The sequence below is a fragment of the Phaethon lepturus genome, unplaced genomic scaffold (assembly GCF_000687285.1).
Source record: "Phaethon lepturus isolate BGI_N335 unplaced genomic scaffold, ASM68728v1 scaffold6304, whole genome shotgun sequence".
NCBI lineage: Eukaryota > Metazoa > Chordata > Aves > Phaethontiformes > Phaethontidae > Phaethon > Phaethon lepturus.
Window position 1 is genome coordinate 1 of NW_010533870.1, and position 27,297 is coordinate 27,297.

A 27,297-nucleotide genomic window follows, 5' to 3' on the forward strand; every position below is an offset into this window, starting at 1 on the left:
TTTCCTCAAAGAGCGAGCGAGCCGGGAAGAGGAGCTGCGGAGAGCCCCGCGCAGCCCGCCCGGCACACCGGGGCTGCCCGGGAGGGACGCGCCGCGCACCCACTGGGGATCGTGGGGGCTGCGCGGTTGGTGGAGTGTGAATGCGTCTCCGCAGCGAGGTGCAAAAAGCCTTATCCGCTTGCATTTGACTTGCGATGCCGGCTCCTCACTAGAATGCAAACCCTTTCACAGGATGAAAACAGGTTTGTTGCAAATTCTCCTGGAAACGTTTCGCTCCCCACCGCTGTCACCCTCCTCTTTGAGATGTCAGAGAAGATCTTGATGATGACACGGTGGCAGATACCTCTGCTGCATACCCTCTGCTGTTCTTTGGAGATGTTAAGGCAGAGATAAATCTTTCATGCAGCTGTCTTTTCATATGTGTAGCGGTTGCTGCACAATCTGCACTTGATTGCAGCTAAAATATTCTTATTAGGATCCATCTCACAAAATGATGCAAAATAAACACAGATGGGAGAAGTGGGGGAGATGAGGCTGTAATGGAGTAGCGATGGTGGATTGATTTCCCTCCAATGCCCTCCCCGCCAAATGCAAGCCTTTTCTGAACACAAAATGCTACATTCCTGTTTTAAAGCAGAAAAGATTTGGGGTGTTCTTTGGCTGGGGTTTTGGAAGGAGACTTCCATTGGTGATGCTTGACTTACTGACAGACTTTCTTGCATGTCTGTGGCTACGAAGCCCATCTTGCCTTCACCTGTTCTAAAGTTTGTCTTCTTTCTTCCAACACCTTGCAGGTCATTCTTCCAGAATGCCAGAGGAAAGTTCGCCAAAGCGGAGTCCTCAAAACATCCCATACAAGGACCTGCCCCATATCATCAATGCTGATGGGCAGTATCTCTTCTGCAGGTATTGGAAGCCAGCAGCAGCTCCCAGGTGAGCACTTTCAAAAAAGCCGTCCTTTTTTACTATCAGTAAATAAGGCTCTATTTGCATAATTATTATTTATAGCTTGACTGGCGTTACAGGGCTGTGTGCATGGAGCTTTACAGAGCCACTAAGGGAGACTGCTCATCGGAGAGAGCCCCTACTGTAAGGACTGTGCTCCAAACCTTTACTCACTCAAGTCAGCCTCACCGATGTAAAACGTGGAGTTACGTTCCTTTCATACACAGCTGGCTTGGTTGGTGGTTCAGCGTGCTACCCAGTGGCATATGCAGGTGGCTGATGCCTATCAGCAATAAACAACTATCTTTAAACTAGTAGCACAGGCACTCAGGGAGGGCTGGGATACAGGCTTAGTGATGTCTAATCTTTCTAATTTTCTCAGTGTCAACAAATTAAATATTAACATCTGACTTCAGTTTGAAAAATAGTAGCTGAAATTTCAGGGCAACAGGCAGGATTTGGTTTGACTGCATTGCTTTTTGGCTGTTTGGAGTTTTTTAATTATTTATAGTTAGTAAATGATTTAAGGAGCTCTTTCACTGGCAACGGTGATTTCAAAGCAGACCTCAGTAATGAACACAGAGGAGGAACTGGATACAGAAATTTAAATAATGGTTTGGTTTTTTTTCATAATTTAGATAATCCCTTTACTCTAATAGCTTTCTATGCTGATTGTGTGCTGATGATAACCTGCTACAGAAAGCTCTCTCTGTTCCTCCCATAGTTACGATCTTTCTTCTTCCTCCTAGTATCTGCTGGTTTGGCATGTATTTATGCTACCACTAGTAATATAGGTAGCTACTTCATAAAAATCCAGGTATTGTTTTATAGTTTTCTTTTTCTGCAAGCCAACAGAAAAAGCTGTGTTAATTTTATACAGCTGGAAAACAGTCACAGGAAAAAGTTGTTCAAGCTGTAGTCAAGAATTAAACTTTTTCCTTGACCGCCCAACAGGTTAGGCATCATCCTATGTCCAAATCAGCCTGCAACTGTGCTGAGATGGATATGGGTCCGAGTTATTTATGCGTGCCAGTCGAAGGGGCAGTGGGAATGACGTAGAGCTGGGAGGTGGGCAGGCACTGAAGTACTCATATTTAATTTCGTAGCAATATTTAAATTCATATTTAATTTCTTAGCAAATTAGTAGTGACTAGATGGGTCTTTGATCAAGAAATTAAAGGATGATAAAGAACTGAGAGTTAAAACTTAGTGTTTAAGTCATCTGGGTAGTTAATTCTTTTTAGGGCCCCGTGCACCAAGCAGTTAATTGAGAGCGAGCTTGCCCTAGTTCTGTGGCAACAAAAGTAGATGGGATCAGTGTTGCTCATTTACAAGTGGTTCCTAAGTGCGTGTGTGTGTGTGTTTGCATTTGCGTGTTTGTGTACAAGGAGAGGGCGTACTGTTTATTATTAGCTCTTTTTGCATTGTTATGTATGAGGGATGGTAAGTGACTGAATAACAAGCTAGTGCCTGGATCCTACTGTTAAGAATGCTCTTGAAGTGCAAGACAAAAATACATAATTTTTTTCCCCTCTCACTTTTCATAAGTAGCTCAGCTTTTTCTGCTTCATATGTAGAAGCTCGGCAACTTTCATCTAATTCTAAATGTTCAGCAAAAGTGATCTCTCTCTCTCTCTCTATGTATAGGGAGAGAAAGAGAGACACCTCAGGGGACTTTAACAGGCCTGCTACAATTTATTCTATTTCAAATACTGAAGGCGACTCTTTCAATCTTCTAACTCAATTGTTGATTCAGGTTCAAATCTTAACGCTAATGAATGATGCTATAACCATCAAACGGTGGGATCTTTCATTGATCCATTATGCATCTAATCCCAGCTAGGGCTATAGAAATACCTCTTCACTGCAGATGCCCAAAGGTTATCGTTGACTTGTCTTCTATTAGAATAGAACTTATCAACCTTGATCCCCCCACCCCAGGGAGGGTAAAAAACGGGATATCTGCCAAAGGAAAAATTAAAAAGTAGCCCTAGCCTGGGGTTGAAGAGCGAACAATGGCTACGCAGTCTCCGAGAGTGGGGCTGACCGACAGACAGAGCCCCTCAGAGCTGGTGAGTCCCTTTTATCTCCTCAAACAGGTCCACAAAGGTCTGCCGTGGCAGACTAATATGCTGTAGCATATTTTTTTTAAAGACACGATTTGTCAGGAAGCTGGGGAAATTTTGTAAGGCTCTTTTGCTTCGTGCTCACAAATAGCCAGGCTCTGATCCTGTGTGGTGTTGATCGGACTGATCAGCCCATACCGGTGCACATATGGAAGCTTTGTTATTAAGTGCCACCGAGGCCAAGGTTGTCGTGGGAGTGAAAGGCACCTATTGTGAGTTCCTCAGCAGGGTCTGCTTTGTTTCGAAGGGAGATTTAGGTGATTACTTCACAGGAAGCTGACACACAAAGGCACTCAGATGTCATAATGATTAGATGGGGTAGATAGAGTAGGTAGCAATGGGACTAAGGAAGGAAGGCGACAGTATTTCGCACTTGTTTTTCGGGTGGGAAGTCACTCCCAAGAGAAGAGCTGGGGACTGGGTGTCATCTTCTATCACTGTGTGCTGGCAGCAATGCAGGTGTGACTTCCCGGGCCAGCAGCCACTAGCTGCCCAACTTGTTGAGCCAGTTTCGTCTTAAGCTGTAATTAAGTGGTCTTGTTGAATGTAGCAGGGAGCGAAACGCGGTATGTTCTGGTGTCGTTTTCATGTATCCTGCCAACAGCAGGATTTGTGGAGCGTGAAAATAGGCAACTCTCTGGCACTGAGTGCTCACTAGTGAGTGCAAAGCTTAAGATCTGGGCAAGGGAGAGCATTTTCAGGACCATGTAATGCTGTTTGGAGGAAGTAAATAATTGGTACCAAACTAGACTGATCTCATGCCTATAGCATGTCCCAGTAGCTGAGGAAATGCTACTTAATGGGAAGCAGTCTTTAAGTAAACAAAAACAATGGCTCCATGCAAGGTTAAAACCTATGCCACCACCCTGAGCAGTCTGAGTCAAAATATGAGGTAATAGGAGGTGAGGCATTAAGAAACCATGCTCTGTTCCCAGCTCTCAGACAAAGCTGCTAAGAATAGAGGTGGGATGAGGAAGGGGAAGGAGAGTTGGGAGGAGAAGTCAAGAATTTCCTTTGAGGCCCCTAAAGGGCCTGGAGAAGTTCAGAGATGACCTTCTTTTCCTTTCTGTTCTATATCCCTGTAGTCTTTTCTGGATGCTTCAGTTGTTCCTATCACTGCCTAGATAAGCACAAACGGTTCATTCGGGGGCACTTTCAGGCCCTCTGCTTGACCTCAAATAAACCCTGTGAGATTTATTGTCCCAGAGTAGTTTTTCAAAGGTGCTGACAGTCTGCAGCCACCACTGACTTCACATAGAGAAAGTGATGCTCAGCTCTGTCCCTGTAGATCAGCCACTCTAGGTTGGACACTTGAAGCCTGAGACACTTGCAGTTAGAGGATGCTTTTGAAAATGTGGGTTCCAGACATCCTTGTATTTGAGCTTCCTTGTCAGTCAAACAGAAATAATTATGTGGCTTGTTAGTGTGATGCTTGTGTGTCTCTCCATGTAGTGGTCTCTAGGTGCACTTAGGTGATTGCCAGCAACTGAAGTGGGCTGCCTGAGGAGGCTGCCTGAAGCTGAGACACATGTGGGTCACAGATGTTATGGTCGATTGTTGATGTACACTAACATGGGTTGGCTCAACTTTAGACATCGTGACCATGATTTAAGTGAACAGAGTTGCAATTGTCTGAGTAAACAGTGTCTTTGTAGGAGTTCTTTCAGTTCTACACCTGACAAGTATGATTAAAAATACAAAATTCAACAAACAAAAAGCACCTGCTTTTCTATTTACTTTTAAAAATTATTTTAGTCTTTGAAAAATGCCTGTCATTCTTTCTGACTTGTTAGCAATGAAAGACCAAGCCAGTAAGGATTTTATATTTCTCTCTTCCCCGATGACTTCTCAGAAGTGCCTGTGGTGCAGAAATACAGACTGCCTTTATATTTGAACTAGCCCTTAAATTGTGAATATTGCTTGCTGATTTTGGCACCCCATTACCAGCATTTCCATGCCATTTCCAGAAGAACAGCACAGCTCTCAGCATGAGCAGATGACAAAGCTGAATTTGACTTTCAGACCCTTCCAAAAATGAGTAAATAACTAAATAACCCAAAGTGAAGTCAAAGCAAAGGGAATCAAATCACTAATTATAATGTTTTTAATTATACTATGTGGTGTTAGTCTCTAGGAATACTTACAGGAATTTCTAATTCAGTGTCATTCTGGAAGAACGTTTTTGCTTGTACTAATGAGGTCAACTTCAAACTAAGGCACAAAGGCCAAATTTGTATTGTGCAAAGTGACTTATGTCAGCACAGTTTGTCGTAGGATGAATTCAGCTCCCTCTGTGTGTCTGATCACACCGTACACACTGCAAAAGGGAAATAACAATTATCATTGTCGACTCAACATTCCAGGCTTTGCTTGCTGTATTGCCATTGCCTGAGTTTCTAAAGCCTCCCTTCTGTTAATCAGCCATGTATGTGTTCCTTTAATGCGTATGTTCTCTTTGCTCCATGTGACTGTCTTATTCACTGTGAATGGGGCATCCTTTTATGATTTCTTAGCCATTTCCAGAGGATGGGCAAATTAGCAAACCAGCTTCACGTAAGAGTGACTCTGACAGACAGGAGAGCAGCTTTGGTTCTTGCTGCGGATATTTCCAACAGGCTTTTTTAGTAGGATAATTTTTTTCAGTCCCCACAGGAGCATTCAACAGCAGCAAATCTGCCTTTTATTCCACAGAACCCAAGGAAAAAGGCAAATAACAAAGGGAATAACAATTGTAATTAAATCGTCCCTTTTGCTCATTGCACCCTTAGGATCGGCTTCTGAGCACAAGTGTGGAACTTTGTGACATTGGTGTGTGGGAACAAGGTGGCTTTAGGAGTTTTCTTTTACGAATCTCAAAGCAGTGAAATTCCACCCTGGTCCTGAGACAGACAGCAGCAAAGAAACCAAATTCAGTGTTGGTTCTCAGTGTGCCACCTGATGAACTCTTGGAAATGGTATTGTCCAACATGGTGAATATCAGAGGTAGAGGTAGAAATAGGAAAAAAGAAGGTAAATGGTCTTGAGACTGTGTTGTAAAACTCAATTTCTGCTCATGATTCTCCCAGAGACTGAAGGCTAAGCAAACCTTGCTTCTCTCATGCAAATAGTTCATTTCCTTTTAATGGGATTACAAGTGTGATAATCAGAACCGGCTCTGTACCGTGACCCTGATGGATCTCCTAGCTGGTCACTAGGAGACCTGCCTGACCCTCCAGGTCTCTTTGTCCTGAGCAGACCCTGCACTGGCTCTCCTTTCAGACTCTGGTGCATGTTTTCTTCATCTCATCAAAATGGGAGCACTCTAAACCAGTTGTTTTTTGACAGCAACGCAATAGCTGAAGCAGACGAACTCATCAACTTTATCAGGGTTCCAGATGCAAGAGGACTTGACTTCACTAGCACGAGAAATGTGTAGGTTTAGACAAAATAATAAAACCAGCTGCACACAGTTCCTTGCCTCAATTTCTTCAGCACTCTTGAAGATCTCTTGGGAGCACACGACAGTTCTTTTAGATCACCATGAACACATGTACAAGAGTCGGCTGGTGTAGTTTTACCGTCCAGAAGAGAGTATTTTTTTCTAGATGCCTGTTGCAGAGGACTTGGCTTGTGTTTCCTTGCAAGTTCCCTTCAAGCTGCTGTGGCTTTGTGCTTTTCAGAGCCAGGACGAACATCTTATCTCTTTGTTCTTCTAGGGAAATTGCATTGTTCTAAGAGCTGTCCCTACAGACACATTTGGCCGAGCTGCCTTCCCAGGTTCAGGCATACCATTGTCCTAATGCGCTTCCACTTGAATGGCAGCCATCAGTGTTTAAGAACCTTCTATTGTCCCTTATCCAAGAGATGTGACACAACCCTGACAGCAAATGGCTGATTCTCTTAAGTATCTAAGGAGATAATACTGCATCCTGCCCATGAGATTCGGTAGGATATGCTTAGGCAGGTCCCTTACCTCATCACACCACAGTTATATCCTTGACTATACCCATATATCGCTGCCCTGACTCTACCAGCGCCGACATTCTGACACTGCATCAGCATGGCTTATTATCCTATAGGGAGGAAATTAGCAGCACCAGGATAAGTAAAGTTTTTCAACATCATTAAAACTATAGGGTTTCTTCTTGAAGGCAGATAAAATTTCACTCATGTTAAGTGGAAGAGAAATACTGGTACTGGTACAACAATACCAAATACCAACCTTGGGCTAGTCCTGATCACAAACATCTTCTGAAGCAGCCAGCCCTGGGAGCGTCACTGGGTGGTGGTGTCAGGAAGGCATCTCCAAGCTGACCAGACTCACTGTCCAGACAGTGGTGTGGCCCTGGGGACAGGCAGGGAGCGGCCACTGGAAGCAGTCCTGGTGGCCAGAGCACTCCAGTCAGATCTGCCTGCCTCCGAGCACACTCCTGCGGGCTGTCCACAGACAGCGAGGAGCAGGGGAGGGGATGGGTCTTGGGGTGTGCTCTACGTGGGACTGTGTTTGTTTCTCCTAGACAGATGCGGTATGTTTGTGACCAAAGGGATTAACTATTTTTGCAGTAGCAACCATGTAGCTGTTTGCAATGTCCCAAGACCTCGAGTAACACCAACTTTCATGAGTACTTCCAGTGGAAGGAAGGAGACTCCCCTTCTTCATGACAGACACTTGCTCTCCAGCCAGAAGCTATCTTCATTTCTGCTTGGCAGGCGACCACTTGATGGGAGCCCCTGAATCCTCCCATACTAACTGAGGGCAAAGGCAGCTTGCTAGACCTAGAAAATTTAGTGTCAGAAAACAGAATAAAGAAGACAATGAGGAGCAGAGAAGAGGCAAAACACATGGTCAAGACAGTCATTAGGCAGTGACACAATGGTCAGTGATTTACAGAGTCGGACCGTTAATTTCTCTGTGCTTTTGCTTCCTCATCTAAAATTGGGTGTAATCATCCAGACAAGTGATATAAATCGGGTCCTAGATGAAAGTTGCCAGAATATGTTATTCCTTGAGGTTTTGGTGGTTGAAGACTGCTTGATGTTTGAAGAGAGATTTTTTAAAAATCTGCTAAGTGATACATGAGTTGTTCTCTGGTGTTCAGCTACAAGTAAATTGTTTCAGCAGCAATCCATTAAAAGAAAGAAAAGAGAGAGAGAAAAAAAAGGAAACAAAATATTGACAACTGGACTAAAGCCATTCAGCGGTGAGAGCGCAGTAGTCGTTTGCTCCAGTATTGTGTATAGATGGGTAAAGGAGAAAATGTACAAGCTACTATAGATTTGGTAGGCAAGAAAGATTAATGATCTTTTTCAGCCATCTATCTATCTGACCTATGATAAAAAGGGCTTTCTCTGTATGTGTTCTTTCTTCCTTGATCAAACTTGAAGCTTGCAGAGTGAAGGGATAAAACTTAAATCTTTGGCCTTTTTTAGAACAGAAAGTTGGTTTAATTTGCTGTAGCTGTCAGCAGGTTAGCTAGTTCACCAGCTGGCAAGAAAAGCTTATTTTTATAATTTATCAACATGTTTTTTACTTTTATTTTTCAAAACTATCTCAGTGAGGTTTCAAATTTAACTGTCAAATTCCAGAAATTTGCAGTGGCTTAATTTGCTGGGCTAAAGGCATGTGGAGTGATGAGGAAGCAGTAAGTAATTAAATTGCTGTAGCGATAACATCTAGCTGACTTAATGGTTAAGCTTTTTCTTAATTTTTTCAATTTTGTGTGAGAGCTAGTCTACAATATTTGGAGTATTAAAAACTGTATTCTGAGCAGCATTCATAATCTCATTTTATTAAAAGGATATTCAAGCAATCAACACTCAGTCATCCTCTGGCCCTCCGCAAATGATTTTAGCAAGGAGCACGAAGCATCTCAACCCACGTTGTCCTGAAAATGCACGGATCATCTCTCTGACATTATTAGCTGCCCACAAGTTCATTGGGGCAGAAAGCTTTTTAAAATTTGACTTTTTCTTTCCAGGTTCACTGTGGCCCCGTGCACGTAGCACGGGGCTGGAGCTCAGGGAACCCTTGGTGACTTTTTGACTCTGCTGTGAAACTCCTGCCGATTGCTGTAGGGTCAGGTTTTGCCTCACGCCGCGTGTCCATCCTTGCCTCCGGCACGCTGTGTTGCCATGGTTTTTTACCTCTTGTGCCTCAGTTTACGTGTCAGTGGGAGGAAGGGTTGATCTTTGCTTGGGACGGGGTAATGGATCAGAGGACCTCCTGAGGTCCCATTCGTCTCTGCAAGCCTAGTTGCACCCTTTGTAAAGCACTTTGGCTTTTGTGAATGAGGAGTGTTGTACAAAAGCCAGCTGTTGTTATTATTTATGCTGTTTACTTACTGGTCACATTTCTCAGAGCTGGGGAATGGAAAAAAAAATCAATCATCAGATTCACTTTGTTTAGATTTAATTCCACTTTCAGTGTTTGGGGAATGTTGATTTGTTAAACACTACTCCTGCCCCCCAAACCCCTAGTTTTACGTAGTCGGTGGAAACGTGTCATTCTTGCACGTAGGTATACGTTTATCGTTTGAAGCGTCATTTAAGGGCTCTGACCATCACGGGTACGCTTCCTGCGGTTGCTTTAGGAGAGGCACAGCACAGCTCCCTTCAGCACAGCTCAGTGTAGCATCAAGGCTTGTGTACGTTTTGCTGCGCCCAGAGCATTTCCAGCCACGTCCCTGCTCGAGCCGCCCCGCGCACCCACGCCAGCCCTCGGCCCCACGCGGGGCACGGGCGTGGGATGCTCCGGTGCTCCTGAGCCCCATCCCTACCGCTGAGCCCCCCCTCACAGCTGCGGAACTGAGGTCTCGGCTCCTGCCCACGTCACACGTGGCCCGTGCAACGGTTCAGCCCTCGTCTCAGAGCTTTGTGTCTCGGAAGCCGTGGCCTTGCGCTGAGCCCGTCCCGCTCCCGTTGCAGGCTGTGACGGACGCGCCCCTCGCACGTGAGCAAGTGGTGTCTTGTCAATTGGCAGAAGAGAAACTCGGAAGGAAAGACAAAGCATCTTCCCTGCTGCTAGCTCACACGTCGGCTCTGACTCTTTCTTCGCTGGCCGTCGGAGGAATCGGAGCCAGCCTGGCAGCGGCGGGGTTAATAATTGTGGTGGCGAAAGTATTTGCTCTGGATATTGCTGGGGCTTTTTAAAAACGGCCAGAAATACGTGGTGCTTTTCAGTTGCTGGTGAAGCGCTCCAGAGAAAACACAGCGTTCCTGCAGCAGAATAACAGCTTGTGGTTTAAATAAATGTTGTTATTTCTGCTCTGCTGTAGGTGTACATGTATGTTTTGGTTCAGTGACTGCCAGATACTGTAAATGGGTATTGATTTCCTTTTCTATTTTAAGCTTTTCTGCAGAAGAGGCATCCCACATGCCTTTAGCTTTCTTTGCCCGTTGTACCTAAAGTGATTGCAGCCAAGGATTTATCTAACTCAATACTCTTATTTTATTGTTACCACTCATCCTTGTTTTAGTAGTTGCACCCCACGTTGGTCAGGTCCCCATTCACATTTTGGAGTTTAAAGCTTTTACGTGTCGCCCTTTCTGAGAGCGAATCACAGTTTAAAAGCCGTGGCAAGTCGTTCCTTATCTACGTTAGCGTGGCAGCCCCCTCCGCCGGAGGGGAAGCTGCCTTGCTGCTGGAAATGAAAGAGGGTTTTAGGAAAGAAGGCTGCCGTAGCTGAAGTCTTTGGACATCCAGCTGCGCTCACTGCGGCCAAGAAATAACACAGACCTGGTTTTGGCAACCATAGGCAGAAGTCTCTATCCATTTGTTAACGATTAAATTGTCCATAGGTAAACCATTGCACCTCATCTACCGTTCAAATTTACTTTGCTTCAAAACGTGAATAAACGCTTCAGCCTTTAAAGCACATGTTGCAGCAATCACTCTCTTAGCAGGATTCCTGTGTCTCATGTTTAACTGCTTACAAAACTTTCTCCCCTGCCTCAGGTCTATGGCAAACGTGGAATAGTAAATTAATTGGAACATGCTCAAAGCCTTGGCAAACGCTTTGCCTGTGACATTACTGATTTCCCAGAGGAATAGCTGCTAATATTGATTTTGACAGAGCCTGTAAAGCCTCTCGCAGCAAAGATGCCTCTCATAGCTGGGCAGGGCTGAAGCGCAGCTCTGGGATGTGCCGAGATAGGATTATTCATTGGAAATTAATGTCCTTAATCTCAAAGTATGTTAAAATATACATAAGTGCTTTATGATTAAGAAATCAATCCTTGAGTTTCTGTCTCTATAGGATAATTCCACCCTGGCTTTTGGAAAATCACGCAGAAAGGGATTGGCTATTTGGAGGCTCAGGTTATCTGTGACAGCTGAACTTCTTATGAGTTAGTCAGTTTGTTAAAGATAAGATAACCAATTAAGATCTCTGCCAACAGAGAGGACCACAGACAAAATTGGATCAGAAAGGTAAAAGTGAGGACAGGTAATTGACTCAGTGCAGGAAGTAATCAAGAGTTCCACGTGACGGGTGGAATTGCCTGGTTACAAACCATACTACCAGGTCTAAGTTTTTCAGGGAATTAAGGTTTTATGTTTTGCTTTAAACCATTGCCATACAATTGGGAATTGCACAGTCAGTGCTTTATTAAAAAGTGATAATATCCTACTATCTTGAGTTCACAGAACAGGTAAAGTGTCATCCCCTTACTTGCTCCTTACTTATTCACAGCTCTCTTCCAAACCAGTGAAGGTTGGCCCACATGAGGCCGAAACACCTGATCGAAGTATTTCAGTTGTGCAGTTTTTATTGCAAGGAATGGCTTGGAAACGCTCTGACCCCCTTGTACCAGGTTTGCGCTTTTCAGCTTCTTCCCCGCAGAGGTGCTAGGGTGATGAGCTGAATCCTCCCTTTAACAACTTTTCCAGTATTGCTTGTCAGGAGTTGTCTGTACCATCAGTTCCCTGAAATAACAGCTTGAGACTGGAAGTGATTAGAGCCATGTCTAGCGTCTAAAATGTGGACAATCCCAATTTTAAGAACCATTGATTTTGTGGGGAGGCTGACTGTGAAGAATCCCTGGCTCAGGTGAGCCCAGGTTCAGACCACTAGTGATGTCCAGCTCCCGCATGAAAAATACCTTGTGAAAAATGTTAAGTTAGAAAAAGTCTGCAGACTTGTGTTAGAGGACTTTAGGAAACTGCTTAACATTTAGATGTAGTGTCTTCTGCACCACTTTATGATTTGTCTCAAAACTGTAAGCATTTCTTAGCAAACATTTGAAAATAACTGAGCAAGCAAGCATGTTGCTAAGGACTTAAATGTCACCAAGTACTTTTATGGACCTAACCAGAGGGGTGCCTTTAGTAGGTGAAGTAATTTCTATCATTTGAAACCTACAGAGGCTCAATTAGGACTCCTCACCTCGATACAGAGGTACTGCTGTCTAACACAAGCCTTTCCTTTTCCAAGGCTTTGGCTCATCAGGCAGTGCCTGCATTTTGATTTCAAGAAGAAACTGCTACACGACTGGCTAAACTGTAATTTTTGTCCCTTTGGAAATCATTAGAGATTCAGCGCCAGTCCATGAAAGAGGAGGAGGTCTGCAAAAACTGTTCCTGCTCTTACTCCCCGTTTGTTGGTTCTCCGTTGAGAATCATGGTCCTGCAACCATCTTCCATCTGCAGTGGCTTTGCTTCCAAGTGAAAATTAATTTTTAATAAAATTCACAAGAAGTATCTTATTTTTCCTGATTTCCAAGGGGATCTATGCCAGAAACTCTTTTGCTTCTTTGAATATTCTTCCTTCACACCTTAAAGCTCATCTAAAAATTCTGGGTGTGATTTCAGATCAACTTAAATTTTGCAGCTGATGTCTTCTGTTTAAATAATGGCTGGCACAGTTTTCTTAGAAAGATACTGACTGCTTTGTGCACTCATCCTTGTAGCTCCCCTTGGGAGATACGACCTTCATTTTATCTCTCTTGTAGCCCTTGTACGAGGGAAGGGCTGAAGCAGAACAAAGTGTACAACCGGGATGCTCAGTTCCAGCCTTACTCCCAGCCAGGTCTGGGGGCAGTTCTGCCCAGGCTCCCCCCAAGTCATCCATTCCTCGGTCCTGTGTGTGTAAGCAATGCCTACACCTTGCCTCCTTGGAAAAAGAAGTCGTAATTCTTCCTTCTTTCAAGTATCCCTGTGCTCTGTAGCGGGGCAGCAGCAAGAGGACAGCGCAGCTCCCAAGCCCTGAGCTTGCAGATTCTGAGCTTGCAGAGTGTCTTGCAGCTTCAGAGCAGCAGGTCTGGCAGCCAGTTCTGCTGAGGAAAATCCCATCTCTGCTATCAAAGTGGAGGAGTGTCTCCCCGAGGCAGTCCATGTAACCCTAGAATGCCTTCTCCTCAGTTTTATCCAAGAAAGGTGTGGGAAGATCCAGCCCATGAATTTTAAGCTACACGCCATGCATTTCACCTCTGATCTCAGCCTTGTGTCCCGTAATATACTACTTCAAAGTTTCCTTGAAACAAAATACAGCTGGTCTCAAATGTTAACTTTGCAGATTTGTCCAGAGCTATGCAGTTGCAAGGTTCCAATAATTCCTTCCCTCCCACCCCCACCTGAAGTTTCCTTCATCTCTTTTCCCTGTATTAGGCTGCTCCTGAGTTATTCTCGGCGAGGGCTTGCTACAATAAATCAGTGTAAGCCATTTCTCCACACTGTTTTGTGCTGGCTCTAGCTAGATCCTGTTGAACCTTTCATTTTGAAATATATCTGTACTACCCAGTCTCTGCTCTGTTGATTTATGGTGTCTGCACTTTCGGGTGTTGTTGACTAATTTGCCCATGTTACTCCTTCTGGAGGTCATGCCAGTTCTCAGATGTCCTCCTAACTCTATGCTGGTGAGGAATTGTAGCAATTTTGAGATGTACGATGAGACCAGGCTTGCAGCCCAAACTAACAGAAGCCCCTCTGGGCAGGCTTGAACGGGAGCTTCCAAGCTGAGTAAAAGGAAGCAGAGTTTGCTGGAGGGGTTTATTTTTTAATTGCCAGTTTAGGATCCAGGCAAGAATGAAGCTACTGGTTCTACTAGACTAGACCAAACCACATCAAACACAAATGTACAGAATCCTAAATCCCCACAAGCCCTATAAAATCAAACAGAAATTATGTAGTGTGAGCATAGTGCACGGCCCTTTGACGTATTCTGTGGTGCTCAAAGGTTTTTCATAGGTTAAACTGCTACAGTCTTGAACTACTACTTTCCTCAGTCTATCTGGAAGAGGTGAATTCCTCCAGTATTGGAGCTCTGTGAGATATCCATGCTGATGCTACACTGGCTGTGATATTGAGAGAAGGTTGATAGAGACTCGACTCCAGGCTATTGCTACTCTGACTTGCTCTTTACCCTCAGTTGGGAAAAGCAGCAGCAGAACTGCTAGTTTAGCATAACATTGTTCAACACCAGTGATGGCTGAAAAAAGAGGTGACTACCCAGATTATGGACCTACATGGCAAAGCTGAGCATATATGGACCAGTAGAGCAGAGGCTAAGAGTACATTTCACCAGAAAACTGAGCAAGAGAGCAAGCAAAGCTCTTGGGTGTAATGCCTCCTTGAAACATGGCTTGGAATTGGGAGCAAAGTCATTGCCTCTTATGCCTTCAGAGGGACATAACTCTGCATGTTTCCTAGAGACGGAAGGACGGCATGAAAGGACACACCTGACGCCACCATAAATTTTCCTGTCTAACCAGAGTCACCAGGCTGAACTCTTGGCTAACTGTGTAGGTTACAAGCACGCACAACACGAGAGAAATTGCCATAACTATTTGTAATCCCTGTCCCTGAATCAGGACACGAATCACCTCAGGGAAAAAAAAAGTGCAAAAGCTGACTCAAAAAGCAGATACAGACATCCCTCTTCCAAACTTCAGGTCTTACACCCAAAGCAAGAGGCTCGAGAGGCCCCCAGAGAAAAGGTCACCAACGTCTGTTACAGTGAACAAACCAATTCGTTCTTCATTACGTGTTCTTGGAAATGGTTAGCTGGAAATTTTTGTTAAAAAGGTAATAGTTAACGAAATGCCAAGGGTAGAAAATTGGAATGACAGTTAAAGCTCAACAAAGTTACAAGCTGCTTAATGCATAATCTTATTATGTGAAAGATAACCAATTTTCATAATCAGCAAGGACCACTAACCTAGCTAACACAAGAATGCATACCTTTAATTGATTTTCCATTATAATATACTTTGGAAGCAAAATATATATACATGACATTACATTTTTAATAAGTTAAAAAGGGCTGTAAGCAACTATCCAGTTGCTCGTCCAAAAATACCACTAGTGAAAGGTTAATTGTTAACTGTGTTTCCAAGACTCAGGCTGATGCCAGCTACAAAGGAACTGATAAATCAGCTCAAATAACACAACAAAATGTAATACTTAATTTCAGTAAGCCAGTCATTTTTCTGGCAGCCTGACTAACTCAGAGCTTTCCTGTCAGTTTTTTAAAATTACTTTAGGAATTTAGTGTCAAGTGTTCAAAACCACTCAAGTCAGATGTTCTTTGTTAGAGCTGATCTGGTTCTGGTAACAACATACATAATACCAAATTGAAAGCGTAGTTGCCTCGCGTAGAATAACATGGTATTAACTTAAGTTGCAAGGGCTTGATTCAGGAAATCACATCTGCATGTGATTAAATCGGTCCTTATTCAAGACAGCATTTATAAATCCTTTTTTAACTTTTATCTTGTACTTTGTAAGTCCTACTGACTTTTATGAGTTGAAGAAAGTTTCCTGAGGTTAAGCAAGTACTTAAATATTGTTCTGAAGAGGAGTGCTGATGAATGGGGTGGAAAAGATTGCATTTTTCATATATGTAGTCATAGGAAGCTTGTCTTCAGCTCTTTGGTCTAGTCCCAGTGTTTTGGGTTATTTTCTGCCAATAAAAGAGCATGCACAGGGTCCCACAGAAGTCCCTCTGTCCCAAGAGGACACAAGATGTTAAAATCATACAATCCCGCTCACAACCTTCCTTGTCTAGTTCAGTTTCAACATGATTTTTATTGAAAATGAAGCAAGAACGTGGGTCTTACGCCCAGCAGGACCCAAGCCCTGAGTTGTGTTTCTGGTCTGCCAGATTTCGTAGCGCAGCAGCAGCTTTCCGAGTGTCGTTCCAAGGTATCTTTCTTCTAACAGCAGAGCCCTGGTTAAGAGGGCTCTAGCTCATTTGTGTAAGCCCGGTGCTGCTGTTTATTTTCCCTGCAGTTGACTGTGGAATTGCATCTCTAAACAATCGTACTGGCACGGCAGAGGGGGCAGAGGTGGCAACACGTGCCCAGCAATAAAGAAGGTGGGATCCTCTAAAACTGGTTCTGCTCTTGCACCTAAAGCTGAATTCCTGCCCCGCAAAGCTGCTCCTCAGCCGGGAAGCGAGACATCAGCGGTGTGAAGTTTCAGTGAGAAATATGGAAGGGCTGCAAACAGCTAGAGCTTACATGAGCTGGTGACCTCTCCGAGAGGTGAGACAGGGAGATAATGTGTTCATATGGGTTTGTGCACACCGACTTTGCGTTGCAGCCTGGCCTCTAACGCTCCCAACCTCCCTGGTTCGGGGAAGGATGTTTGCACGTGCCTTGTACCGACTGCACGCACGGCATCGCTGTGCATTGCTTGCTCAGCAAGCTGCAGCTGCGACCAGGAGGAGCTGCTACCAGTCACGGGTGACCAGCGCAGTGGAGATGTGGGAGGGACTGGGCACCGGTATGTACTAGTGAATCTACCCTCTGGTTTTAAACTAAAAGAGGGTAGGTTCAGATTAGATATAAGGAAGAATTTTTTTATGAGGAGGGTGGTGAAACAGTGGCCCTGGTCGCCCAGAGAGTTGGTAGATGCCCCGTCCCTGGAAGTGTTCAAGGTTGGGTTGGACAGAGCTCTGAGCAACCTGATCTAGTTGAAGATGTCCCTGCTCACTGCAGGGGGTTGGACTAGATGACCTTTAAAGGTCCCTTCCAACCCAAACTATTCTATGATTCTATGATACCATCACCTCCTAACGGGAGATAAGGAAACACAGCCAGTAGTTGGTTTGAACAGTAAAACACAAATATTGTCCTGCCCTCTTGTTGTAATAAGTTACTGCATCTGTTTGTCAAGCTGTGCAGTCCCAGGAGGCAGAAACCTGCAGTGGGGAGGGAGGAGGAGGTGAAGGCTATGGGAAGGGCAGGGATGCATGAAAACTGGCTGTTGCTTTTGTAAACAGCAGTCAATAAACTGATTTCCTTTAATAGCCCTAATTTTTGTTGCACTAGTTAGGTGAGAGCTAGCACGTGGATGCTTACTCATGCTGCAGCTCACACCGTGGCTTTGTGTGGAGACACGCCTGCAGAGTGTGGGGAAATTGTGCTGTTGTGCGATTAGGTGCTTTCTTGAGCAGATGCCAAAGCAATGCTATTTTGAGATGTTCAGCAGTTACACTTCCACCAGGCAAAGCCAGCTAAGTATCTACAGATACATCAGGTTTCCCTGCCTGTGGTTAGAGAGACTGGAGTTAGCATGGGTTCGGGCGCAGGTCGGTCTCCACCAGAAAGCTTTGCAGGCTTTGCACAGTGTTTTCTACCTCAGATGTGCACATTTACCAAGGATTTCACCAGTGCATTTGCAAGAGCTGGACGTGAAGGAACCTCTCCCCAGGATCATAGAATCATAGAATGGTTTGGGTTGAAAAGGACCTTAAAGATCATCTGGTTCCCACCCCGCTGCTATGGGCAGGGACATCTTCCACTAGACCAGGTTGCTCAAAGCCCCATCCAGCCTGGCCTTGAACACTTCCAGGGATGTGGCATCCACAACTTCTCTGGGCAGCCTGCTCCAGTGGCTCACCACCTTCAATAGTGAAGAGATTCTTCCCTATATCTAATCTAAATCTACAGTCTTTTGGTTTAAAGCCATTACCCCTTGTCCTATCACTACCTGCCCTTGTAAAAAGTCCCTCTCGGGCTTTCTTGTAGGCCACCTTCAGGTACTGGAAGGCTGCTATAAGGTCTTCTTGGAGCCTTCTCTTCTCCAGGCTGAACAACCCCAACTCTCAACCTGTCTTCACAGGAGAGGTGCTCCATCCCCCCGATCAATTTGATACATGGCCAATACACAAACCTTGTTTAAACAAAACTACCATTGAGGTCACCTACAGAGGCACTACAGCCCTACAAAATCTTAGAGCCTGCAGGGTTTCTGTATTAATTTTAAGCAACTCTGTTGAAAGCAGTCTCTGATATTCTGTTATTCCAGCCGTTGCAGTAGGAAAGAGCAGGCTGTGATTCGAGAGCAGGGGTGTCTGCAGAAATGTTTACAAAAAGTAAAGAACTGCTGTCAGTCAATCCAATAGCTGGCTGTATTTTCATGCCAGCTTGCTAGTGAAAATATGTTGAAGCATGTATTTGTTATACTGCCTTCGGGTACTATTTGCCAAATCTAAACTTGTTTTGTAATGGAAAGTGGGAGATTAGGTGAAAGCCAAATCCTTCAATTCTCGCTCGGATGATACTCATTACTAATTCCAGTTTTTCAAGCTGTTGTGTTTAACGTGTGGCCCGTGTGCTTAGACCCAAAAGCTGGACCTAAAGAGCTGTGTAGACGTGACCTAGTTTTCAGTCAGTAAAGCCACTCTCACTTTTTGTTGAACAACGAAACGAGCTACTTCTGTTTTGACATAACAATTTGAAATTTTACTCCTTGTTTATGACTATTGATATGACAAAACTTTCAAAAGTACCTAAGTCTTCTCAACAGCTACTGCCATAGGGCTTTTAAGACTCAAACAGTCTCAGGAATTTTATTCAGTATTTAGCAGACAAATAATAACCCAGGTCTCTTCCCTGTGGTGTCCAAAGGCTCAGTTCTGCAACGTCTGGCAATTGTTGTGCTAGAAGAGAGGAGAGATTGAAGGAACACCTTGCCTCTCTGAAGCACTGAGCTTTTTTCTTTTCTCAGTAGCTTCACAGAAGATGAGGGGGCTGAGCATCTAGCAGGATGCTGTCAGGCAAAGTCATAGTGCTGCATCAGTGTGAATGAAAGCAAAATTAGGGCTTTGCTCTCAGGGGGGATGAAATAACAGCAAGAATTTCCTGGCAGAGATCTCTTTGCCAGCTTCCCATTAGGTTTCATTCACTTGATGCATTTCGGTGCATACATTCAAATAATATTTCTCTGAGAAATGAAGGGCTGTATTCAGTCAGCCAAGCTGCACCTTAATCTCTGTGCCTAGTCAGCAGAAAAAGGTCCTCTAAAGAGTAACTGGGGGCTTCAGTAAGACACTGAGCAGGGAAGCTGTCAAGAGCCAGGTCATAGGAGGTGTACAGCAGAGAGACTTAACCTGGTTGAGTCTGTTGGATACCGAGGTGGTGGGTACACAGGAATTTTCTCTCACATTTCCTTAGTTTCTGCATCGGTGTCCTGTGCACATGGTGCCACTGCTTGCTGTACCGCAGGGTCCAGAGCCTGCGGGTTAACAGCCTGGCTTTGCTTCACCCCCCGTGCCCCCCACCGCATTTCTGAACGTTTGGCAGGTCTGCCAGCCCCAGACTCGGGGACTGTGGTGTCTCTTTAGGTGACTCGGGACCAAGGCTGAGGTACCAGGCCATTACGTGTAGGTGGAGGCAGAAACATTTGGATGGTGCCTCCAGTTTTCAGGGGCATGTATAGAACAATGACTCGCTCTTCCAGCACTGGCCGCGGTGTCTCTGCTGGGCAGCCTGCGTCTAGGAGAGGTGGGACACATAAAGCCACGATGCCTCTGCTGCAGAAAGTTAATATTCTCCACTGTGGAATGAGCAGTGTCTCCATTTCTTCCGTTTTTGAAGCTATAATAATAGACCCTGGACTCTGAAAATCAGACTGTCTGGCAAGTGCATTGATAACTTGACAAATCTATTGACTGGGGAAGGTGACAAAGGAAGAAATGACTGCTCTACACACATCGGTTTGAAACCTTCAGTGATACTAAAAAACACTTGTAAGGCATAGCAAGTCAAATATGCTACATGACCTAACCTCACCCTTGCTAATTAGTATTAGACAGATACCAGAGCATCTTTGCATTGCTGGTTTTGCAGTGTGCTCTGCAAAATCCTTCTGGTTTCGATGGATGCTCTTTCAAGTTCTCTAGCATGAGCAAGTACTTTGAAGCAGGTGCTAATCAAAGAGCTAGAGCAGGAGTTTCTACATTATCCAGCATATTTTTTAAGTTTAAATATATTAAGATCAAAGCAGTTTATTGCAGTGAATACGCTGTGTAAAAAGATATTTAAAACCTCAATCAAAATAAAGTTGAGGAATTCACTAGCTGTAAACTGCTGTCATTTTGTGTTGTCAGTTCATTTAATATTTCACTGTTAATGTACTGAAAATGTCTAACTTGTAGCCTTCAAACTGTTTTGTGGTTGATGATGTTGCAATGACAGATGGTACTTTTAAACAAACAGGTTATGTTTGTGTTGCTAAAGCTGGATTTTAAATAGTCACTCGTTGAACTCAGCAAAGCTTCTGTAATTTCATTGCTACTTCTGCTCTAGTTCTAGTCTAATTCTATACAAACTTTGCCCAGTAAAAACTCTGGGAAGATTCATTCAGCTTCCGTCACTCTCACTTGATGCCATTCCAGTAAAAGTAAAGTATCATTGTTAAACTGGGAATCTTCGAAGATAAGTGTTTGCATGTCTTTCAAAAAGAAGTGTCTACTAGACTGGGGTTTTTTATGACCCCTGTCTGTAGTCGTATGGTGGCTATCTAAGAGTCACTTTAATCACCAAAGTAAAGCAACCGTATTGGGGCAGAAACTGGAATGGTAAAATTACCAGAATTTGGGTCAAAAGATAAAATTCCAAACTCCAACCAAAGTTCTGGACTCTGCTTGAGACCTGTTCTTTAGCTGAAATTTCATCTTTAAGAGTGCTCTGGAGCATCAGACAATGTTGCAAGTTATAAAGTTAAGGACAGTATTTGTATTTGAAACCACAGCGAAACGCCAATCCCCAAAAGAAATCAATGGCAACACTTACACTGTAGGAGCAGTGTAGATGCCTCAAGCCCAAGACAGAGTTATCCAGCTCAAGGATTGATGCTGATGCCCATCTGCATCTTCAACTTGCAGCAGACCGTGGCGACAGACAAATGGGAAAGAGCAGTGTCTGTCCCACGAGCAGCTGACTTCCACGTGGTCTGTCCTACTACCACCTGGTGAAGACCAGGTCAGTGGCAGGTCAGGATGGCAATCGTTTCCCCTCTGTTCAAACCCACCTCAGCCGTTATATACTTGCCTTACATTTGCTGATGTCTGAAATGCTGTTGCTAAATTGAATATGCTGTTTTTACTTGCAGCTCTGAAGCCTTTGTGGGTTGATTGCCAAGTTAATGATTTATACCTTAATGCTCCATTTAGGGCCCTCGTGTTTATCGCTCATGGCGCTGGGGAACACTGCGGCCGTTACGATGACTTGGCCCAGAGGCTGACAGGACTTAACTTGTTTGTTTTTGCCCATGACCATGGTGAGTAGCCTAAAACAGTACTTGATTTACAGCAGCTCAGGACTTTACTGAAGTAAATGCCATTAAAGCTACTCAGCAGTGAGAGAAAAATCCATAAAATATTTACACCTTGGCATAAATGAGAAAGGGATCTTCTGTTGCTTTGTAAAGATCTGCGTATTGAATTTGTCAAAAGCTATCCCTGTTTACCTTGAGTTTTCCTCAGCCTTGTCCTTGACATTACTGCTGGTGCTATTCTGACTTCTCTGTAAGAGATTATTTCTCTTTCACCTGTCTCTTGCGGGGGTGAAAAAGAATTGTCCACCGTGGGAGTGGGACTAGGAGCCATTTCTGCTGGATTCGTGGTCGAAGTCCTAAATAGTCCCAGAGGGGATGCTGAAATGACAGCATAGCTTTCACATGCCAACACAGCTAGACAGCTGAACCCTTGGGACATGGAGAGGCACGGAGACATCACAGACCCATCTCCACAGTCCAGCAGAGACGCCAGAGCTGGCTGTACCACCTCAGCTCTGATGAGAAAGTAGCTCGAGTGCATGCAAAGCTGTGGTAACAGCAACGCCAGCTCAGCCCTCAGCCGGTAGGTCTGGGCAATGCTGTGCCACGTAGACTTACTGTCCCAGCCTGAAAAAGAGAACACCCAGTCCTCAGGACAGCTTACAAGGCAAAATAAATAAACCAATGTGATTTTTCTGGACCGCTGATCACATGCCATAATCAGGGTTGGCTTTACAAAGACAGTTGACCTGTACAGAAGTATCAGTGCTGACCACATGAGCCTCTTTCTGCCTATATAGGCGCAATATTTCCAAGTGTTGATTCATTCATGTCTATGTACTTCCTTCTGAGTTGGGCGCAGGCTAGCAGGAGTCTGCAGTAATCCCAGGAGAAAGTGTCTCCATTCCTCTCTGTTTATCTGTATGGTGTAAAGTTCATGAGAAAGGCGACGGAGCAGGCCACGTTCTGTCTACCCTGCAGCTGCTGTCAGCAGACCACAGACAATATATACAAAAAGTTACTGAACTCCAGGACACACCAGCAATTTGTCCAGAGCCACTGTGGGCCTACGAGAGACTGCAGTTGCTCACTGTGCGTGCTTAACCTCATGCCTTAGGTCCTCATTTCCTTAAAACTTGATAAAGGTTTTAAGAAGTAGAGTTAAAATAACAATATTTGAAGCAACAAACCTAGAAGAAATGGTAAAACATTACATTTATTGCATGGATTTGATAGGGAGGATGCCTCTTCTGTTGATGGAGAAGGGCCTTTGGGGTGAAGGTTCTGGTCAGGCATGCTCTGTGCTGTATAATGAGGCAGTTACTTGCTCTCTGTTTCTTTGAATATCTTTTTGACTGGAGAAGCATAAATAGTTCATGATTTTTTTTTTTCTATAGTTGCTGGAGTAATTAGTTCACTTCAATTAGTACAAATCTGGTTGCTCAGGGCAGTTAACAAACAACTTCATTCTCCCTGTCAAACCTACAGTTTTCTTGGTAAATTCAGTTTGGGTTTTTTTCATCAGCAATAGGGTGAGGATAAAGAGGAACCCAAAAGCAGAACAATGGAAACACAGTTGTGTTACACAAAGAGCTACTTTAACTGAGCCTAGATTCACTGTAAGTTAGAATGACAATTAACATATTTTAGGCTCTGTAAAATAATCTTTGCACCTAAAGAGGTAAGCGGTGAGGATAAATTTTGTTTGATGGAATACAGGTTACAGCTTGAGCTGAATGCCAGCGAGAGCTGAAGGGCATAAACATCTCCATTGCCAAATCTGCACAGGTCAGACCGGGAATTTTATAGCTTTCCTCCACCATTTTATGTATCCCAAGTCACTTCAACAGTGTGTTCCCCCTTTGCGTCCCATCCTTTGGATATCTTTGGGTAATATTAATTATTCAATTCTGTTAGCAAAATAATTGCTTTCTGTTCCTCATCCCTTACAGTGGCTCTTAGTCTTATGAGCTTGGCGTAGATTTCCTGATCTGAACATTTGTTCCGGTTCTGCTATTCTCATGGATAACATTCCCAGTATAGGCACATTATCCTTGAGATTATTAATGCAGTTCCACAGCATGGCTACCGTGATTTCCCAAATGAGTTGGGAAGTTACTAGGGCTGTAGTATGCATGACTTGACTGATTTATATTGTGTCTATCCTTCAGTCAAAAGAAGGAAAAATAATTTTCATTTATATTGCTGAGTCTGTAGGAGCTTACGCACTGGCTCTAAATCTTGCCGAAGGCTGCTCTGCACCACTGTTTCCTGTTATGCAAGTCTTCAGCCAAAAGGTTGGCACTTCACAGAGTAACAGTATTCACCCAAAGTTGTGTCTTAATATTGCCCCGTATAAGGTAGCACTGGATCAGTTCTCTTAGTATGTCAGGATTTGTACGCTTACTCTTTGGGGTGTTTTGTAGTAATCCCAAGACCACTGGACATCATAGATAGGTATTAGAAATTTTCCATGGTGGTGGTTTAAATTTAATTCCAGAAGACCTCTTAATCCTACCTTACATGTAATATTATTAAATTGCTTTGTTTTAAATCATTCCCATGAAAGAGGAAAATGGTATTTCTTTGCAATACAGAATTTTCTTTCTGTGGTTTCTTATATGGTGTTTTTAATAGGCAGATAACCGTTTCCCATGATTTCTGGGTTTACTTGGTGTGCAGCTTCATGAGGGCAGAGTTAAGGCTGCTGGGATGACCTTGCTGTGCATTTCTGCAAGCTTTAGATATTTTGAAATGACATCTCACTTTTTCAATTACCTTTCTATATTACTATTACTTTATTATGACAATATTCTGATGAGAGGAAAAAAAGAGACAGACAAACATATTAGGTTATTGGCAATCAATTTAGGAAAGCCGTCTTCGAAGGAATACCTGTGGGAGATTTATCAAACTGGAGTGATACTGTAATTCTTCCATCAGTCACAGTTGCAGCTCCTTTAGTTATAATGCAGTATTTTTAGGGATCTGTAAAGTTGAGAGCCAAGAAAAATGAGAATAAAGGATAGAGAATGTGGCTTTGTTTTCTCATATCAAGCATTTTCAGTTGGTAAAGCACATGATGTTCCAGCTATCCTCATCTCTCTTCCTGTAACATGTCATTTGCTGAGATCTTATTCTCTGTGGTTGCATTACATGGTCAGAGTCCAGAACAACTGCAATTTCATGTTCAAAAGTACATGTCAACTAATACCAGTTATAAAGGCATTTCCAGGATGCAAGGGCCACAAAAATGTATTTACTTCTCTCTTACACTTTTTAACCATAGTGGCACTGACCCTCTTTTTCACTTGGACTTGCAGATGCTTCTTACGGGTAATGTGGCTGTCTTACATGAAGATAAGGAAGGTGCAATACTCATCCCTAACCTGCCAGCAGTTCCTAGTCCTTAGATTTGCTTGAGGACCGTCCTTCCAAGCTCCCTCTCTCTCCAGACGGTATAAAACCTCTACCTGTCCTGGCACATGGAGACCTCCAGCTCTTTGACCTTCTTTGAGGCTGTTGAATTTCCCACTCTCGAGTTATGTGTAAAGTCAGATCAAAGCAGAGAGAAAGTTGCAGCTCTAACAACTTATTCATATTCCTTAGATGTTTCTAACAGAAGTTCAGCTTTCTTTTTCAGCCCCGCTGCTACTTTGTGTGTGGTGAGCATTTCTGATGGGTTAGCAGGTCCCTCTCAGGCACCTACTGCTGCTTGTGCTCCCCACTAATTTTCTCACCGTTTTCTTTATTTAACAAAGCACTTATTTCTAGAATGTAGAAAATAACTGGAGCAGAGATTTTTAAATGCATCAAGTATTAGCTGGTTTAGTTTTGTTTTGTTTTCCAAGTGATTGCTACGTTGTTCTTGCAACTGTTAAAAGACCATTTTGTTGACGAGAACAGAAGGCTTTTATTTATTCATAGCATTGGGCAGGATTGATCTACACAGAAAGGTTAAAAAGGCCTAAACGTGGTCAAACTGGGAGGAGGGAAATGACTATGAAGGACGTCACCATTAATAAGAGCGAGGATTAGGGTGGCACTGCAAGTAAGAAGTAACAGCTCATGCAGACCAACATGAGGGACTGTTCCTGGAGAGCCGCGCTCCCTGATGACGTGATCAGGCAGGCTTTGGAGGGATCTCCAGGGATGGAGTCAGGAAAGCCTTGGCAAGCGCTGTTCGGGGCTGGTCTACTCACAGAACAGCACGACTCTTCCTTGGTGACTGTTAGCAAGGCTGGGTGTGGGCCCGCTTACCCGTAGCAACCTGTTCTCTTTCTGCTTCCTCCGACTGAGTCTACTTCACTAGAGCAGGAAGAGTTGAAACTGCTTTTCTGCAGAGGCATAGGAAAGAATGGCACTCATTGTTTGCATTTCCTTTGATAGAAGGCCTACAATGGGTTGTGGGCATTTTTATTTATTTTCTTATTCCAGTGAAGGGCTCCTGGCCTTCAGCATAATGCATGAACATTGCTGGGAAATAAAATCTTCCATGTGCGCTACTGGAAATAACCACAGGTACGGACGCATTAGTGTTTGCAGGAGTGCACAATGAGTGTTCTCCCCATGAATCCTGTTCCCACTCATGCCCCCCGCAGCAGGAGGAACCTCACACGGAACTGGGATGTGCTTGCACATGAAGCTGCACCAGCGGAGCCACCCCAGCGGCCATGCTCTGAGCGGCTGGACTGCTACTGATGCGCTCATCCTTAGATAGATGCTCTCCTTGGCTCAGAAAGAGCATATGGCACTAGCTGTGTACCTGTATTAGCACATCCTCTTTTGGGCTTTTTCTGAAGTGATGAAAGTTGTTCTCTCAGCAGAAATTCATAGTGCTGCCCAGCCCCATGCATAAATACAGGTCCTGAACCTGCTGTACGGCTGTAGGCAGAGCTCCCAGAGTAGGGTAGCATGGCTGGCAGGCAGAGAGATCTGCAGTCGTACAAAACGAGAGTGTTTCCCACACACAAGTGTCATGGGGGAGTGGAAAATGCTGTTACGGTTCACAGGCTGGAATGGTGAGTGCAAGGGCAGGAGAAGAGTCAGAGCCCAGCTGCCAGGTTGAGTTCCCCTCTCTCCCTTTGTATTTCCTCTGCATAACCCCCACTCTTCAAGAGTCAGGAAAACTCTGTCTTTTAATATTTTTACTAACGGTTCCAATCTGAAGACTCAGCCCGTTCATGTTTGTCACATGAGGACCGCTGCGGGGGCATTTACTGCTGACAGTTCATTAGAATTGCCAAGCAAAGAAGGAAGTTCTTTTAGACCTTCAGATTAAACTTTGCAAGTACATTTCCTGGTGGGAAACTAGCCCTTTTGTTCTTCAAGTTACCTCAACTTGTCTGTCTTTCAGCCTTTTATGATACTCCATTTGGAGTGGGGAGAGAGCTGCTAAGAGGTGATTAATCTGTCCCACCGTGATACAAGTGTACGGACATAAATCTTTGCGCATATAGCTCTGAAAAATACTAGACTGAAAGCTCATGACAGGGCAAAACCAAGGGGAATAGAAGGGAACACTTAAATGATTCTTTGACCCTTGATCCATCTTAAGTGTCATATGGACCCATGAGCCCTGTCTGGAATTCATCCATTCTCCCCTTTTAACCCGGGGAAAGATTGAGTCGTAAACACAGCTAGAACATCAAAAGCAGGCAGTGATGCCTGCTGCACGGCACGTGGGCAGAGATGGAAACCGATGGGATATACCAGAGAAGAGTCATGCCGGTCTGCCCCACCTCTCAT

At 44.1% G+C, this 27,297-nt stretch overlaps 1 protein-coding gene across 1 annotated transcript in view; it reads left to right on the forward strand.

Annotated features, from left to right (window-relative positions):
* Window positions 1-148: 148 nt before the first annotated feature.
* The window catches only part of MGLL (monoglyceride lipase), a 62,687-nt gene continuing 35,538 nt past the window's right edge, over window positions 149-27,297 (forward strand). The window contains exons 1-3 of the mRNA XM_010285331.1: window positions 149-242; window positions 795-933; window positions 21,446-21,552. Of these exons, the coding sequence (XP_010283633.1) occupies window positions 233-242; window positions 795-933; window positions 21,446-21,552 (256 nt within the window). The 5' untranslated portion in view covers window positions 149-232. The remainder of the gene's footprint in view (window positions 243-794; window positions 934-21,445; window positions 21,553-27,297) is intronic.